The sequence below is a fragment of the Cheilinus undulatus genome, linkage group 21 (genome assembly GCF_018320785.1).
Source record: "Cheilinus undulatus linkage group 21, ASM1832078v1, whole genome shotgun sequence".
NCBI lineage: Eukaryota > Metazoa > Chordata > Actinopteri > Labriformes > Labridae > Cheilinus > Cheilinus undulatus.
In genome coordinates this window covers 10,045,108-10,063,267 of record NC_054885.1, presented here as the reverse complement: position 1 = coordinate 10,063,267, position 18,160 = coordinate 10,045,108, and the positions used below count along the sequence as shown (strand labels likewise).

Genomic DNA, 18,160 nt, shown 5'->3' with positions numbered 1-18,160 from the left:
AGATCAACCACAGTGAATAGATTTTTCTAAGTGCCAAAGCTGATAAAAAAAAAAAAAACATAAAGAGGCACATGGTAACCTCTGAGATCTACTGTACAGTACAAGTTTTTCCTCCTTCTTCCATTTTTTCATCCACTTCGTCAGGAGGCAGTCCCATTTCAACTTCTTTTTCTTTCTCCACCTTCATCTCCATTTCTGGGTAAAAAGGCGTTTCCAGGATAGCTTTGTTTTTCTCTGATTTCAGCAGACCGTCACTCAGGGAGTCGTGCATTTTCTCCCATGCATCGATCTCTGAGCGCCAAAGCTTAGCTCTGGCTCTGATAAACTGTGACACCTCAGTCTCGCTCCCTTTGGACAGACTGATGCTGTCTTTGCAGATGAAGAAGACATCCATGCCCAGGAAAAAAGCATTGAGCCCGATGAGACCGGCCCTGGCAGACTTGGAGAGGGCCAGAGGCCCTTTAAGTGCTGCCTGTCCGATATCTGGGATGTCTGCAGCCACCTTTGGGACATTACGTAAAGCTTTACCTTCCTGAGCAACCACCTTACCAGCGCTTGCAATCAGTTCTTCACTTTTTAACACCTTAACAGCCGAGGCGGCATCAACAAGTGAATCAATGCCTCTCACAATGAACCCAGCTTTGCTAAGCACCCTGCCCACTCCCACAGCAACATCTATCTCATTTGTTTCTATTTTGGCGACAGTTTGAGCCGTGACCTCTTCCAGACGATTCTGGAGACTCTGCACGTCCTCCATGATCCTCTGGAAGACCTCACCAGCTTTCTTTTGCTGTGTGCTGTTCACCCCGATCTCTGTGGCAGTGGTGACAGCCCCATTAACCCCACTGGTGATACTGAGCCCCACCCCGGTCATAGTAAGACCCAAAGACACTCCAGCTGTTACAGGAATCAACGCTAAGCCAACAATGGAGAGTATGCCTCCTAACGCCCCCACTGAGCTGCCCACCACACTGGAAATCTTCGCTCCCTTATTCATGGAGTCAAGCTGGACAGCAACCTCCTCTAGCTCCTCCAGAGACTGCAGAAGGCGGGGTTTACGATCGCTGAACTCACTGAGGAAGCTGGAGCAGGTTTTATCATGAAACAAGAACACCAGGCGGAAGTTCTGGTTCATCCTGATAAAGAGAAAAAGAGAAAATAAAAACTTTAAGGATGACACAGCGTTATGAAACAAAAGGATAAATGATCTTTCTATTTTGTTGTAGCACATGTGAGGCTAAAAGAAGAACATTTCAAAAATGTTGGGGCACTGTGTAAAAAAGTAGGGGTGCGGCAACAAAAGGCTGGACAAGTAAGAGAAAATAGCTAAAGAAGCATTTTGCAACTAATTAAGCTAGTCAGCAACAGGTCAGAAACATGACTCGGTATAAAAGGTGCATTTTAGAAGGGCAGAGTCTCTAAGGAGTCAAGATGGTCAGAGGTTCACCAATCTGCAGAAAAACTAGGTTTAAAAATGGTGGTGCAATTCAGAAAGATGTTCCTTAATGTAAAACTGTACCTCACTGATCATCAACTGGAGGCCAGGGGCCAAATCAGGCATGCCACAGCTTCTAATCTGGCCCCCAGAAGATTATTAAATTCAGGAGATGTGAGGAAAATGTGTAATAGCATTTACAGTGTCTTTTCATTCATAAAAATCCCTACAGCTATTGAAGGAAACCCAAAATTAAAAGACATTAAATCATTTTTTTCTAGATGGGCTTCATGCTTGAACAGTTCAAATCCTCCATCAGTCATTATGAGCAAATAAGATGCATGACAAATACTGTACATTTTCACCAGTCCATAATTGATTAAAGCTGCTGGTTCCAGTTTCAACCTACCACCTCAGGTGCTTTGAGAATGTTTTTCCCTGCCTGGATATCCAAAACAAAAGACCAGTTTCATGCATGTGTTTTCATCAATCAAGATTTGACATACTTGACTCAAACCTAGTGATCAGTAACATGAGAGCACTAGAATATGTGGCTAAAATATCTGTCGCCCTCTGGTGGCTGCCTGCAGTATAGACAAGAGAGACTGAATTCACTGCTAATGGCTGAAATTAAGGTACATTTCAAAGCAAATTAAAAACATATAAATACATCTTATTTGCTTGTTTCACAATCTGGCCCCCACAATGTCTACCAAAAAAATCTGGCCTTTGTGCAGATGTATTTGATGATCTCTGCTGTACAGACTTTGAATATCCCACCATCTACTGTACAGAATATCATCAAAAGATTCAGAGAGTCTGGAGAAATCTCTGTGTGCAAGGGGAAAAGCCAAAGTTCAGTATTGGATGTTTTATGATTTTCGGGCCTTCGTGGGCTCAGGAACACTTCAAAATCATTATCTGTCAACATAAAAAAAAAGTAAGTTAAAGCTGTATCAGGCAAAGAAGCCATATAAGAACACGATCCAGAAACGCTACCGTCTCCTCTGGGCCAAGGCTCATTTAAACATACTGAGGCAAATGGAAAACTGTTCTGTGGTCAGATAAATCAAATTTGAGAATATTTTGGGAAACAATGGATGCCGTGTCCTGCAGACTTAAGAGGAGAGGGACCATCCAGCTTGTTATCGGTGCACAGTTTAAAAGCCTGCATCTCTGATGGTACGAGGTTGCATTAGTGCCTACGGTATGGGCATCTTACTCATCTGGAAAGGCATAAATGCTGTAAAGTAGAAAGAGGTTTGAGAGAGATACATGCTTCCATCCAGACAATGTCTCTTTCAGGGGAGGCCTTGCATATTTCAGTAAGACAATGCTAAACCACATACCATATCTATTACAACAGCATGGCTTCACAATAGAAGAGGCCATGTGCTGAAATGGCCTGCCTGCAGTCCAGACCTTTCACCTATAGAAAACTTTTGGAGTATCATAAAACATCTGGCAACGAAGACCCAGGACTGTTGAGCAGCTAAAATCTGACATCAGACAAGAATGGGACAACATTCCTCTCCCAAAACTCCAGGAACTGCTCTCCTCACACCCAGACATTTACAGAGTGTTGTTAAAAGAAGAGGGGCTGCTACACAATGGTAAACATGGCCCTGTTCCTACTTTTTTTTAGATGTGTTGCTTCCATCAAATTAAGAATGAATAAAATGTCTCAGTTTCTATGACTCATATGTTGTTTATGTGATATTTTGAATAAAATATGAGTTTATGAGATGCAAATCATTGCATTCTGTTTTTATTTATATTTTACATGGCGCCCCAACTTTTCTGGAATTGGGGTTGTAAATTAATATTACACTTGACCTTTTTAGGTTTTATAATCTTCAGTCCCAGTTCTAAATATATAACTGTGATAACTCTATCAATAAAACCCTGCACAGCAGCACAGCAGCTGTAAAACAGTCAAACCATACTGACCTGATGTCGCTCAGCTGGTTGATGTGATAGAGCATCCTTTGTATACTGTCTTCTGACAACTCTGCATCCAGGGATACCGCACTTTTCTTAGACATCTTCAGGGTAAAGTCACCCAAGGTGCTGTTAAAAACAAAATTGAATTTACTATCTCAAACAGACTCGTGCTTAGTGAAATGAGAATATTTTTGATATCAGTGTTTACCTTTTCTCTAACATCCCACAGATCCTCTGGGTGGTCTGGATGTATCTGTCCAGCTGATATGCCAGCACCTCCACATTCTGCAGCTTAGGGATGAAAAAAACATGTGGATCTCTTTTAAACTCGAGAAGCAGAGGGCAGATCAGCTGTGCCGCAGCGATGACGACCTGAACATGGTCGAGGCTGGCCCCTTCTGGCAGGTGTAACACCACCTGCCTCTCCTCCTCAAACACATGAAGGGAGGTGACCGCCAGCTTCTCCACTGCATCCAGGAAGCGGTGGAGCTTCTCCAGCTCCACCAGAGTGTCCTTCAGCACCGCGGCCAACTCCTTCTCCAGCTCTTCACGTCTGCTGTCTGCAGTCACCTGTGTCACCTTGCTCTTCATATATTCCAGAAAGGCTTCTCCCTTGTTCTCTGACTGGGTAACATGTTTGATGTTTAGGTCGATGTTGTCAGCCCTCTCTTTGATGTCCATGAGCATGTTCAGCTCTGATTCCATCCCAAGCATCCATTTGGGCACCCTCTTACAGAATCGTATCACTGTGTCAATGTAGACGAGGGTGTCTGCTGTGTAGCTCCACAGCGCCTTCCTGAGTTCTTTTCTGTGGGAAAAAATAAACAAAACACCATCCAGTCTGTGAGATTTCAGAACCTAACAGCAGATTACATTTTAAAATCATAATCTATGACAATCTATATAAAATGAAGAACCTCAAATTACTGGAAACGATAAAGTCAAGCTCCATTCTCAGCTCTATGCTAAACAGAAGTCGGGCACACACTATGAGATAACCGTGCCCATTTTCAATCTGATTTTTGCCTTCCAACAAAGTCAGCAAATGTCCGATTAGTAAATGCTTTCTAAGCAGATATTAGCTGAGACGGTGAACTATCAGTATGAGCAAATAGGAGAATTTATGCAAATATTTACAACCAAAATTTTGACTTTTATGCAGTTATGGAATTGCCCTGCCTGACATCACAATTGAGATTATATTTAACTGTGCAGCACTACTCTAAAGTCCAACCAGGCTAAATTTATTGTTTTTAGAGTGGAGACTTCAGTTGTTGGTGAATTAATAATACACACATACTGCTTTCGGCACTGCTTTCAAGGGCATAAATCCAGATACTGCTGTAAGAGTGCATTTCAACATAATAAAATTATTTCAATCATAAGAAACAGTCAACAACTAAATCAACTGAGATGCATATCACTGATGGAAGTCGATTATAGAGTCTAGTTTTCAGAGCTTTAGGAACACTTGTCTGCCAGTCTCTCAGTATCTAAAAAAACTCCCTCCTAAAACAGGAAAGGAAGAGTCCAGGAAGTGGGAAGAGCAGAGGAATGAAGGAGGCGTGTCCAAAGATAGCGTTTGCTTTGGTATAAAAATGTTCCCTTAAGGTCAGTTAGTAAGGCTTTTTATTTTCTGGATAGTACTGATAAATACAAGCCGAGGCACAAGCCTTTTATTGTTTTATTTTCGTTGCAGTTCCGCGATATAGCCACCAGATGTCGCCAAAGCACAAAATATGTAACAGTGACAACTGTTAGCGTAAGTTTAAAGTTCTTAAAAAGGTATTTTCTGCTATGACAGGTAAAAATATTTACATATACAAAGGTAATCAGGTAATTGGACTCAATTTTAACTAAATTTTAATTAAACTACATCAATGATAGCTGAAATAATTTACAGTATCATTGCTAAAATACAGTTAATCCACCGTTAATTGTCTTAACTATTATAATAGTGATAACTAAATGTATATCAGTACTGAAAGCATACAAGTAAGGGTTCACTGAGGGTTAAACAAGAAAAACAAAGAGAGGAATCCTTATCATCTGACCATCTTCGTAACAAAAGCGGGCTGTGTATTCAACATTTAAAGAAACATACACAAATAAATAGGAGAGGGGCTTAAATTATCTGACATGTGTTTGCTTTTGCTCGGGTGTAGATATTTTCTTTGCATAAGAAGCTCAACTGTTAAAAGTTTCTTACCTGGATGTGGCCATGTTTCTCCTCTTCTTCACACGCCGTCTTCTGAGTTTACTGGAGCTCCATCATCTTATCTTCGAGGCAAAAATGAAAATAACTCAGCCCTTTAATCGCGCTGGAGATAATTTGGCCCATCTATATTTTAACTTAAACTTGCTGAACTTGGAAATAGCAGCTTCAGGAAACGAAGGCTGCTCTGTTTCGTTTCGTTTTTCTTTCTCCACGTCACAAGGTGGAGTCACACCTACATACCGGTACACAGCCTGCTGCAGTCTGCCCACAGCTCGATAGTCCAGTAAGTTTAGTTTTACCAGCAGTGTTGTAACGATAATAACGAGAGAAAAAGAGGCAGCAGAACATAAACAAATCCGTGCTCTCAAAGCCACTTCCTGATGCTGCCTTTAAAGACCGTGGGAAATGTGCCGATTTATAACTCTGAAACAAATCAAACAAAAAAACACGTTACTGATATTACTGTAAAGTTGGAAGATCTCACCTTAATATCCCTACATGGCATAATCCTCTGCTGCTTTGATATCTGTTTGGGTATTTTAGCTCGTCACGTGCGCTCAGGATTGCCCACAGAGCTGGCCCTGAATGGGCCCTCGAAACATACGATTTATTGATATCAGAGTATGTGTGATGGATCAGAGCGAGTGTCCTTGCAAACAGTTAATTCGTTTGGAGCTGAAAAGTGTCAAGCTATAATTGGGTTGTGATGTTCAATTTACTTGCAGCAATTGTAAAGCTGCTCATTTGTACCACTTTTTTTTCTTGTGAAACCCATTTTTGCCCCTTTAAATCATTTTTTTGCAGCTTTGAAATAAGTTATTTGACACTTTATAACTGCTGTTCACGATTTTTAATGTCCATATTCTCCTTCGTTTACTTTTTAAAAACATTTTTGCCACTTTTATCCCAATTTAAGCCATTTTCAAAAAACTGTGGCCAGTTTTCATCTATTTATGTCAACTGTAACCAATTAAGTGGCTCTGTAACAAATTTTCACCAACGTTTTGCAACTTGTAATCAATTTTTGCAAATTATAATTGACTTTTCACTATTTTTGCCTTTCTTAACCCATTTTTGCCACTTTTCTAATTTTCTTACCTCTTTTTAACCCATTTTGGCCACTCTGTAACCATACGTGACCACTTTTTTCCCCCCAATTTCAGCCAAATTTAACCCATCTTTGCCAGTTTTCACCATTTTCCAGCTCTCTTTTGACCTTTTTTCCCATTTTAAACTGCTGTTCTCCATTTTTCATCCAATTTCTGCTTTGTTTTTTTTTTTTGTTTGTTTGTTTTTTTTTTTTGCCACACTTGAAATCTTCTTACCTCTTTGAGCCTCCTGAAGCTTTTTTGTCACCTTTAACCAATTTTTTGGCCATTCTTTACCACTTTTCCCAACTTTTTTCACAATTTTTTGCCGCTTTAAAACTGATTTTCACCCTTTATCCATCAATTTCTGCTGTGTCTTTGCCTTTCTAACCAATTTTTGCCAGTTTTTCTTTTTTATTACCTTTTCTGAACCATTTTGTCACCTTTAACCCATTTGCCACTCTTTTACCACCCTATTGTTGATTTCTGCTATTTTTTTTCCACTTTTTGCCTTTCTTAACTAATTTTTTCCCACTTTTCTCAGTTTGCCACTCTATAACCACTTTTCCCCACTGTTTTTGCCACTGTCCGCCAATTGTACTCATTTTGCCACTTTTTAACCACTTTTCACCATTTTTCTGCCAATTTTTCCCCTTTTTTGCCTTTCCTAACCAATTTTTGACACCTTTATCTCAATTTTTTTCTCTTTTGAGCAATTTCTGTCCCTTTTAACCCATTTTGCCACCCTTCAGCCATTTTTCATCATTTTATGCCCGTATTTGTGTTTCTTGATCCATTTTATCGCTTTTTTTAAGATTTATTTTTGGGCATTTTGTGCCTTTATTGAATAGAGGAGGACAGTGGATAGAGTCAGAAACGGGGAAGAGAGCTGGGAGTGGTTGCAGCGAAGGGCCACAGGCCTCCCGAATACATCGGTTACGACTTAAACCACTAAGCCATCTGCGTGCCCCTCATTTTGTCTCTTTTAACCCAATTTGGCTCTTTTTTTTGTTAAACCTAAGGTTAAATGTTTTTGTGATCTGATGGTTTTTAGTTAGTCTGAATTATGGGATGCTGGGCCTCATAATCCTCTTGTAAGTGACAGCTGTATAATGTCAGAGGATTCTGTTTACATGACAGAACTCGGACCCTCTGACTGGCTATTGGGGTCCCACATTGCAGCGATGAATACTTGCCATATGCCATATATATTATATTAATTTTTCAAAACATTAGATTCAAAAGTTGGTCAGCCCTGGCCTGACTGGCCTTCACAGAGCCACGGCCACGCTTGGCCTTAAACAGTGACTTCATTCAGCTCAGCTGACACCCATGTGGCCGCCAAGACCATGTGTCATTTGAAGAAGAAATAACCCTCTCTTTGTCATGAATGTCACATAGAAAGCAGCAGAGGTAGAAGCTGGATGTGTCTGTGAAGGTTTGCAGTCGTGCTAAGAGGTTTTCACTCTCATGTAAAAGGTTTTCTTAGTTCAGGGTTGTCAGAAATGAAGTAAAAGGCAGCTGACATCCAAAAATGCTGCATTACTGCCCTCTGTTGGGTTTGGAAAATAATTGCATTTTCATGTTTCAGTCAGGAACACTTGTTGCTCATTTAATCATTTTACTGCAAAATGGATTTACAGTTTTACTTGGTGGAGAAGGCTCTGCTCAGAAGATGCTCCCTGGGTGAGTCAGGCAGCATGCTTTGATTTTCCATGGCTAGAAACTCCTATATGGACAGATACATTATCACAATGCATATTAAATACAATACAATTAGTTCAAAAGCAATTAATGTATAGCATAAATCTGAATAAGGGTGCAACAAGCTTTATGCTACGAAGGAGGAGGCTGGGGTGGAGGAGGTTAAGCTTTCCCACTAGCAGCATGGTAAACTTGAATCTTTTGTCTGTTATAATGATGATGATCAACATACAGGTGATGGGAAAGAACTCTAATTCTGCATCCTGCAGGCAGAAAAAAGGACCAGTCTGCTGATGTTTCTGCTGATATCCTTCTTCTTCTTTATATTCAGTGACAGAGAAAAACAGCAAAGTTACATAAGGTGAAAAAATGTGAGAAATTTTCTTTATACTCAGCGACAGAGAAAAATGTCCGAGTCACAGTTGGCTGAAAAAAAATGTGAGAAACCGTCTTTTGGAGGAAAAGCAGCAGAGCATGTTGGAGGTGTGGGAATTTATGCGTTTGTCTGGGCTGAGAGCCAGAGAGGGGGTTTTATTTTGTCACTTCAATGAAAGAAAATGAGCCGAAGCCTCCAGACGTCCATTAGCTGAAGGATTAGCTCACAGCTCACTACATGACGTCTGTTTTTCTTTCCTTTCCGCTCGTTTCCTTCAATTCTCCCTCACGTCCACTTCTCCTACTAGACCGGGAGAGGATGGAGGAAAGCGCACAGGAGAGCAGACATAACGACAGAATGAACAGTTGTTTTGATGTGTTGTGTAACGGACATGAGTCAGCAACATCAGCTCTAACATTAGATTTAGTTACAATAATCACCTACATGACTCAGCTGCATCATAGAGCAGCATAATGAACATTACACTGAATCCAAGATCCCTCTCTCTGTCACCACATCCCTCACTTCATCATCAGGTCAGCTATGAGAACATCACCACATCCTGTACTGCTCTGGCCTCCTGATGGCCATCATCCAGACCTGTACCAGGTCCATGCCCCGTCCCGCCAGGTATCCTCCAAGCTGACCTTTCCATGATGCACGTGGCTGCCCCTGAAGCCTGGTCCAACCCACTGGGTCCTGAGCACCCAATTTGCTGTGAGCTGGATCAGGTCTGGGAAAACAGGTGACTGTAGAAGCACAGCTGCCACTCCTGTGCCCAACCTGTTAGCCGCCCCATTATCCAGTCCACATGCACCATATGGACAAAAGCCACACCTGTTAATTATTGAATTCAGTTGCTTCAATCAGACCTGTGGCCACAGGTGTATAAAATCAAACACCTAGCCATGCAGTCTCATTTGCAAACATTTGTGATACTAAATGTGTTGTTCTGAAGAGCTTAGTGACTTCTAGCGTGGTACTGTGATTGATGCCAGCCTTGCAATAAGAAGGTTTACGAAATTTCATCCATGCTGGATATTCCACGGTAAACTGCCAGTGGTATGATTAGAACATGGAAGCATTCAGGAACATTAGAAACCCAGCCATGAAGTGGAAAACCGAGGAGTCAACGACTGCTTAAGTGCCAACGCTCTGCTGATTCCTGAAGAGTCCTGAACTTCTACTAGCCTCAACGTAAGCACGGAAACTGTGCGGCGGGATCTTCCATGGGTTTCCATGGTCAAGCAGCTGCATGCAATGAAAGTCAATCTTAATGTTTCAGCATACCAAAACATTTTGGACAACGCTATGCTTCCAACTTTGTAGCAACAGTTTGAGGATAGCTCTTCTCTTTTCAAACATGACTGTACCCCAGTGCACAAAGCAAGGACTATAGACATGATTTTAGTGTGGAACCATGTTAATTATGTTGACCAAAACTATGACTATAAATGTTTGACGACAGCCTTTTTTCCATGAGAAAGACTACTAAGACAAACCAAAAATAGATCTGTAATGACTAAAAGTAAGTTAATTTTTCATCAAGATGGCTAACATGTCATTTAGTTTTCATCAAACATTCAAAATCCATAACATTTCTCCTGTTTCTGTGGGTAAATCTGTCAAAATACAATGAATCTGTAGCTATTCTGCCTCTCAGCCTTAGAAAGCAGGGACCCCAGGATTAGCAGAGCGCATAGAATGCACTGCTGGGATTTAGAACCAGATTAAGGTAAGAGAATAAATGCTTGGACTGAAAGTAAGCACTGAAATGCTGTGACTTTATATGGACTAAAACTGTAAAGGGTAAAAATTACTAAAATGTGACTACGACTCAAAGGCATTTGCCCTAAAGACTGGGACTAAAATTAAAAATAGTCTTCAAAATAAACACTGGTGTGGAAGAACTTGAGCCTTGACTTCGACTCCATCGGGCACCTTTGGGATGAACTGGAAAAGAGGTTGCGACCCAGGCATCCTCATCCAACATCAAGGCCTGACCTTATAAATGCTCTACAGAATGAATGGGCACATATTCACAAGAGTCGCCATTTACAGCCAGTCTTTGCCCTGTTATTGCCTTTCTTTACAATTTTTTTTTTACCTCTTTTGGACCATTTTGTCACCTTCAACCCATTTTTGCCTCTATGTAACCACTTTTCACCTCTTTTTCGCCTTTTTCTTTCTCGTCATGTTTGCCACTTTTATCTAATCTTGATTCTCTTTTAACTCATCTTTGTCCCTTTTGACCCATTTTTGCTTTTTTTCAACCGCTTTTCACCATTTTATGTCCATTTTTGCTCTTTTTGTCTTTTCTGAGCTGTCTTTTTCACCTTCAACCCATTTTTGCCACTATGTAACCACTTTTCACCTTTTTTTCGTCCATTTCTGCATATTTTTAACCATTTTTTGACACTATTAAATTGCTTTTCACCATTTGTCAACCGATTTTCCCCCTTTTTGCCTTACATAGCCCATCATTGCCACTTTTATTTCATCTTGGTTCTCTTTTAACTAATCTTTGTCCCTCTTGAACAATTTTGCTACCTTTTAACCGCTTTTCACCATTTCATGCCCATTTTTGCTCTTTTTGTCTATCCTTATCTGTCTGTGTCACCTTCAACCCATTTTTGCCATCATGTAACGACTTTTCACCCCTTTTTCTCCAATATGAGCATATTTTAACAAAATTTTGCCATTTTATCACATTTTTTGTTGACTTTTAACCAGGTTTTGCCCCTTTTGATGCATTTTGCCACTTTGCATTTTTCAACTTCTTTTCACCATTTTTCGCCCATTTTTGCTTTTTTCTGTCTTGATCTGTCTTTTTTTATTTTTAACCCATTTTTGCAATTTTTTGCTAAACCTAAAATTAAATGTTTTTGTCATCTGGTGGTTCTCAGTTAGTATTTGACATCATACATGATCCATTTTAAAGTACATGTATGTGAATACAATGTAAAACAGTCCCAGTTGTAATGGTCAGGTGTCCATATATTTTTGTCCATATACTGTAGATACTGAAGAGTGGAGGGGCTAAAATGCACCCCTGTCTCTCATCATCAGATCCTTCATTCTTCGATCCATTCATTCAACATGTTAACTGTTATACTGGCTGTATTTGAAGTGTTGTTTTAGTATGAAACAGACAGTAACACACTCATTTCATTCATTCATGAACACACCATGTTGTTTTATTCTATGTGTGGCTGTGATCAGTCACTCATCTGTCACAGTAGTGTCATTTATTGCTGAAACAGGCTGTAACTGACTTGTTAAATTCATCCATTCATTTATTATCACTACATGATTTTAATGTTTGACGCATTCATCTTCATTAACACACTCATTGTGATGTTTGATTCTCATGTTTGGCTTTAATCTCTCACACTCATCTGTCTCATTAGTGCCATTTGATTGTGAAACAGACGGGAAAACAGCCGTTACATTCATTCATTCATTAACACAGTCGTTCACGTTCATTAACACGTTCACTGTGCACCTTGCTTCATTGTTTTATCTCATGTTTGGCTTCGATCCGTCACACTCTGCCGTCTCATTAGTGTCATTTGATTGTGAAACAGACTGCATCAGTGAAGGTCAAATAGGCATTTTATTTTGGCGGGTTTGACGGCTCCACCTCTAGAGTTGATTGATTAGTTGTTGCTTCCGCCGTCTTCATCCATCTGTTACTCTGTCTATCGTTTGTTTCAGTCTGTTAGTATTCCTGTTGTTGCTCTGTGTTTGATTTATATCTTCCTGCCTGTTGCTTTCAGCAGCTCCAGCTTCAAAATAAAAGTCAAAAACTGAAAATTTAACAATCTTTGTGAGGAAACTTTTAAACTGTGAAACTTCTTGAGTGTGTTGAGTGTGTTCTAACTTTAAACTTCTGTTCAATGATAAATTTTAAGATAACTAAATTAAACCTTAAGATTTATATATGAAATTACGTGTTCTACTGCAGACAGACCTTGTATTGAATGACTAATAGAGCTTGAAAATGAAGCACACTGCAGTGATCAGGGGCCAACAGGAAGTGATTCAACTACGAAGCGACAGCAGCTGAAGACAAATAATACGATCAATACAAGTGTCAAACAGAGCCATTATTGATTAGGATCAGAGTTTGCGGCAGATTTAAAACCTGAAAATACCCATGCACTGATACATTTGTGACATTTCTAAAGTTTAATGTACAACACCAGTTCCAGAAAAGTTGGGGCGCTGAGTAAAATATCAATAAAAACATTAAAAGATGCAGGATTCCACCTGCTCAGCAGTCTTGGACCTTCTTTGCCAGATTTGCCCCAAATGTTTTCTGTTGGTGAAAGATCTGGTCTGCAGGTAGGCCAGTTCAGGACCAGGACTCTTCTACTGTGAAGCCATGTTGTGATGAATTGTGGTATGTGGTTTATCACACCTGAAAGAGAGGTCTGAATGGAAGCGTATATTTCTTTTAAACCTTGAACTACTTTTCAGCAGCGAAATTGTCTTTCCAGATGTGTAGCAGCCAAGACCATAGGCATTAAAGGGGACATATTTTACCCTTTTAAGACCAGTTTATATTGTTCTCAGAGGTCCCCAAAACATGCCAGTTTCAGTATTGGATTTTTGCATGTCTAAAAACCTCTCTGATTCAGCCCTGCTCAGAACGATCCATTTCTGTGTCTGTGGCTTTAAATGTTAATGAGCTGTCTGACTCCACCCCTGACCACGCCCCTCTCAGGAAATTGGTGTGGCTCTCCTGATGTTACAGACACTTTTATCAAAGTTTGAGACCTGACTAGGATTTCAACCATCAATCTCCCAGACCGTAGTCAGCAGGGTAACCCACTGAGCTATCCAGCATCTCAGCTGGTAGCTGGGGGCTGGTGCTTACTCCCCATGTGAGGTCACTAAAATTAAATATGAGAACAGCTTGTTTCAATACACATTTTCTGAAAGGTGGAGAAAGAGAGGAGGAAGGGGATGGATTTTTCGGGTATTTGAGTGGGTTGTGGACAGGCCAGGGGCACAAATTTTGTTAGAAAAGCCTAAAAAATAGATTTTTGCATAATGTGTCCCCTTTATTGCAACCCCATACCATCAGAGATGCAGGCTTTTGAACTGATAACAAGCTGCATGGTCCCTCTGTTCTTCAGTCCACAGGACACGGTGTCCATAGTTTCCAAATAAAGCAATTTCAAACAGAACAGTTTCCCATTTTTGCCTCAGTCCATTTTAAAGGAGCTTTGGCCCAGAGAAGACAGCACGTTCCCATGAGGCTTCTTTTTTTGCATGATACAGCTTTAACTCGATCTGTGAATGGTAAAGCAACCTTTGCTGACAGACAGTGATTTCTGGAAGTGTTCCTCAGCCCATGTGGTGATTTCCAGTAGCAGTGCTGCCTGAGGGCCCGAAGATGACAAGCATCCAATACTGACCTTTGGCTTTGTCCCATGGAGATATTTCCAGATTCTGATGCTCTGAATATTTAAGTGGTCTCATGTACTCTCTTAAATGCTTGTTTTATACCCAGTCATGCCACTGGCCTGTTGCCAGTTAACCAAATTAGTTGCAAAATGCTCCTCCAGCTGTTTTTCATTAGTATGACTTACTTTACCAGCCTTTTGTAGCCCTATTTTTTCATGAGACTTATCACTGCAGTCAAATTCAAAATGAGCCAATATCTTTCATGAAAACATAAAATTTCTTAGTTTCAACTTCTGATGTATTTTTTGTGTTCTGTTGTTAATAAAGTATGGGTTGATTAGATTTGTATTGCATTCTGTTTTTATTAACATTTTACACAGCGCCCCAGCTTTTTTGGAACTGGAGCTAAAAGGTAGAATAGATTTTCTGACTGGATAGCTTCTAACTGATGTAACTAAAGCATTTCCACACTAAGTAAACCTGCTGTGAAAACAGGAGTAAGTCTTCCCACGGTGTAATGAAAACAGAAAAATAATGTGTTCCACACAAATAAAGACAGTGTTCAGACACCTGGAGCAGATTACAGAAATCAAACGGCCTATCAGAGAGTCTCTTTAATTTAATTAACACGAACATAAAGGGCTGAAAGTATCAACATGTTTTTGTAATTTACGCCTCGTCAGCTCCTCGTCTCACTAACAATCTGTCGTTTCCAGCAAAGGTTTGGACAAAAGCCAAACTGGAAACTCCCCAAACTCAAAAGTTCACACACTTTTATCAGACAGATCTGTAAAGATACTGAACTCTGAACTCACCATGACTCAGGAGGGGAGGGAAAAGGTGAAATAACAGGGAAATACAGATGAAAGCCTTTATTCTGAAAGAGTTGTGCTCTGCATCTTGACTTTCTTCTTGCATTGTTAGTTTTGTACCTCTGGTTGTACCTCTGTCTGTACATCTGTCCCAGCTATGAATATAAATCAGTATGCATTCACAGCAGTGATAGCCAAGTACGGGACATTTTATTTTTGTCTGTCCATTCAGTACATACATCTGCCTTGGTTAAGAACTCTTTGAGGGACTGTCTTCAAACTTTGAACAAAGTTTGACTCCAATTCAAGGACATACTGATTCGATTTTTGAGGTCATAGATCAAGTCATAAATCCCTCACTTGTGAACATGTTAGCTCAACAATGCTTAAAAAGTTTTTCTTCCAAATTTGCACACATGTCCAGTGGGCCTTATGCACATACATTGTTTGTTAATGCTACATAATTAGGGATTTTCTTTTAGCTCAGTTCAGATGTCCGCTATGGAACAAGAACAAAGTGACTAGATTTGGAGGTAAAAGGCCATTGTCATCCTGGCCTTATGTTCACCCCTTGCTTAAGAATGCAATATCTCAAGAACTCTGAGGATTTTTCTTAATCTTTGCACAAACATAGACTGGTTAGATTTTGCATATATATGGGGTAAATGGTTGGGATCATTAGGCCTCATGTTTATGTCTTGCTGTGAACATGAAATCACAAAAATGCTCTGTGGGAATTGCACATGTGTGTACTCTGAATCAAGGAAGACTGACAAGATTTTAGAGGTCAAAGGCCAATATCACTGGGCCTCATGTTCATCCATTGCTTTTGTTTGAAATATTTCTGAAAGAATTTATTCTAACTTTGCACATATGTCCACTAAGACTCTGACACAATCTGATAAAATTTAGAGGTCAAAAGTCAAAAATGGTAGTAACTGGGACTCATAGTCATCCCTTGTCTTTGTATGCTGTATCTAAAAATGCTTTAAAGAGTTTTATCATTCTTTGCACACATATCTGGGCCTAATATACATCCCTTGCTTGTTATTGCTAGATCTTAAGGGAGTCTTTCAAACTTATTCCAAAGGTTGTCTTTGACACAAGAATACAGTGATTTGATTTGTAGTTAAAAGGCTAATGTCACTGGGCCCCATGTTCATCCTTTGCATGATGTCTCAGGAACATAGGTTTTTCCTCAGACTTTGCACAAATGTACACACAAACACTAGGTTAAAATGGATAGATTTAATTTGTGGGGCAGAGTTGAGATCATTGGGCCTTATGTTCATGCCTTGCTTATAAACATATCTCAAACTTTTCACCTAAGTCTTCTCTGACTCATGGGGAAACTGATGAGATTCAAGAGGCCAAAGGCCATGTCACAGGACCTCATGTTCTTCCCTTGCTTTTGTATGCAATATTTCAAAATTTAATTAGAATGTTTGTCTTTAAACTTTGCACGAATGTCTACCCACCCTATGTGCATCCCTTGCTTGGTAATGGTTCATATTTAGGGATTTATTCAGGGATTTCTTTCAAACTCAGTTTTAAAAAGTATGCAGCAGTTTGATTTGGAAGTAAAAAGGCCCCTGTCATTGGGCCTCATGTTTATCCCTTGCCTGTGAAAACAATATCTCTAGAACAATTCACAGGGTATTCTTTCAAATTTGCACTAAAACCTACTCAAACCCTTGGACAAATGAGTAAGACTTTAATAGTTTATGGTCAGATGTTGAGATCATAGGGCCTCATGTTCAGCCCTTGCTTGTGAACATGATATACCAAAATGCTTTCTGGGATTTCCCTTTAATTTGCTAGTAGGTCTATTCTAAATCAAGGGAGAACTGCTGAGATTTAAGGGGTCAAATGCAAATGTCAATGGGCCTCATGTACATCCTTTGCACAATATGCCTGGAACACTATGGGACTGCACACACGTCCACTCAAACTGATTGAATTTTGGAGGTTTTAGGTCAAAAGTTGAGATCTTTGGGCATCAGGTAAGCCTATTCTGGTTTATGGAAGAACTGATGAGATTTTAGAGGCCAAGCATGAATATCACTGGGCCTCATGTGCCTTGTCTGGGTGTGTAATATGCAATAGCGATTCCTCAAACATTGCGTATATGTCCGTAGATAATCTGATAAGATTCTGGAGGCCAAAAGTCAAAGATAAATCCTTGCTTTTTTATGCAATATCTCAAAAACTCTCCAACGGATTTTCTTTAAACTTAGCACAAATGTCCATCCTGACTCAGCGATGAACTAAGTACATTTTAGAGAACAAAGATCAGTGTAATTGGGCCTCTCTTGCTTATAAAATTCTACAAATTGCACTTCCACAAAATCCACCCAGCCCTTCCTCTTGATCCACCCACGGGCTTTCACTGTCAGGCTATGAGGCTATTCTCTACCTCACAGAGGCACAGATCCACCAGGTGGTATTTCTAGTTAATCTGTGGATTGACTTTCTTTCCTTGTGCCTGGCTGATTTTTAATTTTTGGATTGAGTTTCTTGTTTATGCCTGGTTTATTCCGACAGCAGGAGCATGGTGTGATTTCACAGTAAACTGCTGTTTCCCCCTCTCTTCTTTGTTGTATTCACACTCATTGATTTTTCTCTCATGTTGGGAACATTTCTGTTCTTTATGTTTCTCCAGTTCACACCCTGAGCTGATGCAGGTGATGAAGGGCTTATTGATCAGCCTTCTTCCTGTTCACACCTCTGATCACTTCCATTGATTGTTATCCTCTTGTTTACAGATGGATTGATTCCACCTGCTGGAAACATTTCAGTGTCTTTGGAATAAATTAAGCTTCAGTAACTGAGGCAAAGATCTGAATAATTACTTTTCCTTGATTTTTTTAGACGAGGGTTCTTCCATCAATAATCTGATTAATTAACACCAAGCCTCCATCCTAACTCTGCAGTTCTCTTTTCTTTAAAATAAGGCTTTTTTTCTTTTACATTTTGGATAGTTCAAAAATTTTTACTACTACTAATTATACTTTTCTTAGACAAGCCAGGAAAAAATAAAAGTTAAAAAATGATATGGTTATATTTAAAATCTCAGGATTTAATTTTACAGACCAAAGGTGTTATTTTGGGTATCCAAAGGTTTTTATGTCAATGATCCAGTAATTTTATTTTGACAGAGCAGTAGCT

General features: G+C 39.8%; 1 protein-coding gene across 1 annotated transcript; it reads right to left on the bottom strand.

Moving 5' to 3' along the window:
• Window positions 1-66: 66 nt before the first annotated feature.
• Window positions 67-5,971, bottom strand: LOC121503640. The gene is made up of 4 exons (XM_041778145.1): window positions 5,589-5,971; window positions 3,588-4,187; window positions 3,386-3,505; window positions 67-1,136 (listed from the first exon to the last, which is right to left on the bottom strand). Exons 1-4 carry the CDS (start codon window positions 5,600-5,602, stop codon window positions 89-91), a joined length of 1,782 nt encoding a protein of 593 aa, XP_041634079.1. The 5' UTR covers window positions 5,603-5,971; the 3' UTR covers window positions 67-88.
• Between the last annotated feature and the right edge of the window lie 12,189 nt (window positions 5,972-18,160).

Excerpts from the sequence above, each read along its gene's own strand:
- LOC121503640 (XM_041778145.1), bottom strand. Across the intron at positions 3,506-3,587 it reads TGTGGGATGTTAGAGAAAAG|CACCTTGGGTGACTTTACCC; the intron begins GTAAACACTGAT and ends TGTTTTTAACAG. Across the intron at positions 1,137-3,385 it reads AACCAGCTGAGCGACATCAG|GATGAACCAGAACTTCCGCC; the intron begins GTCAGTATGGTT and ends TCTCTTTATCAG.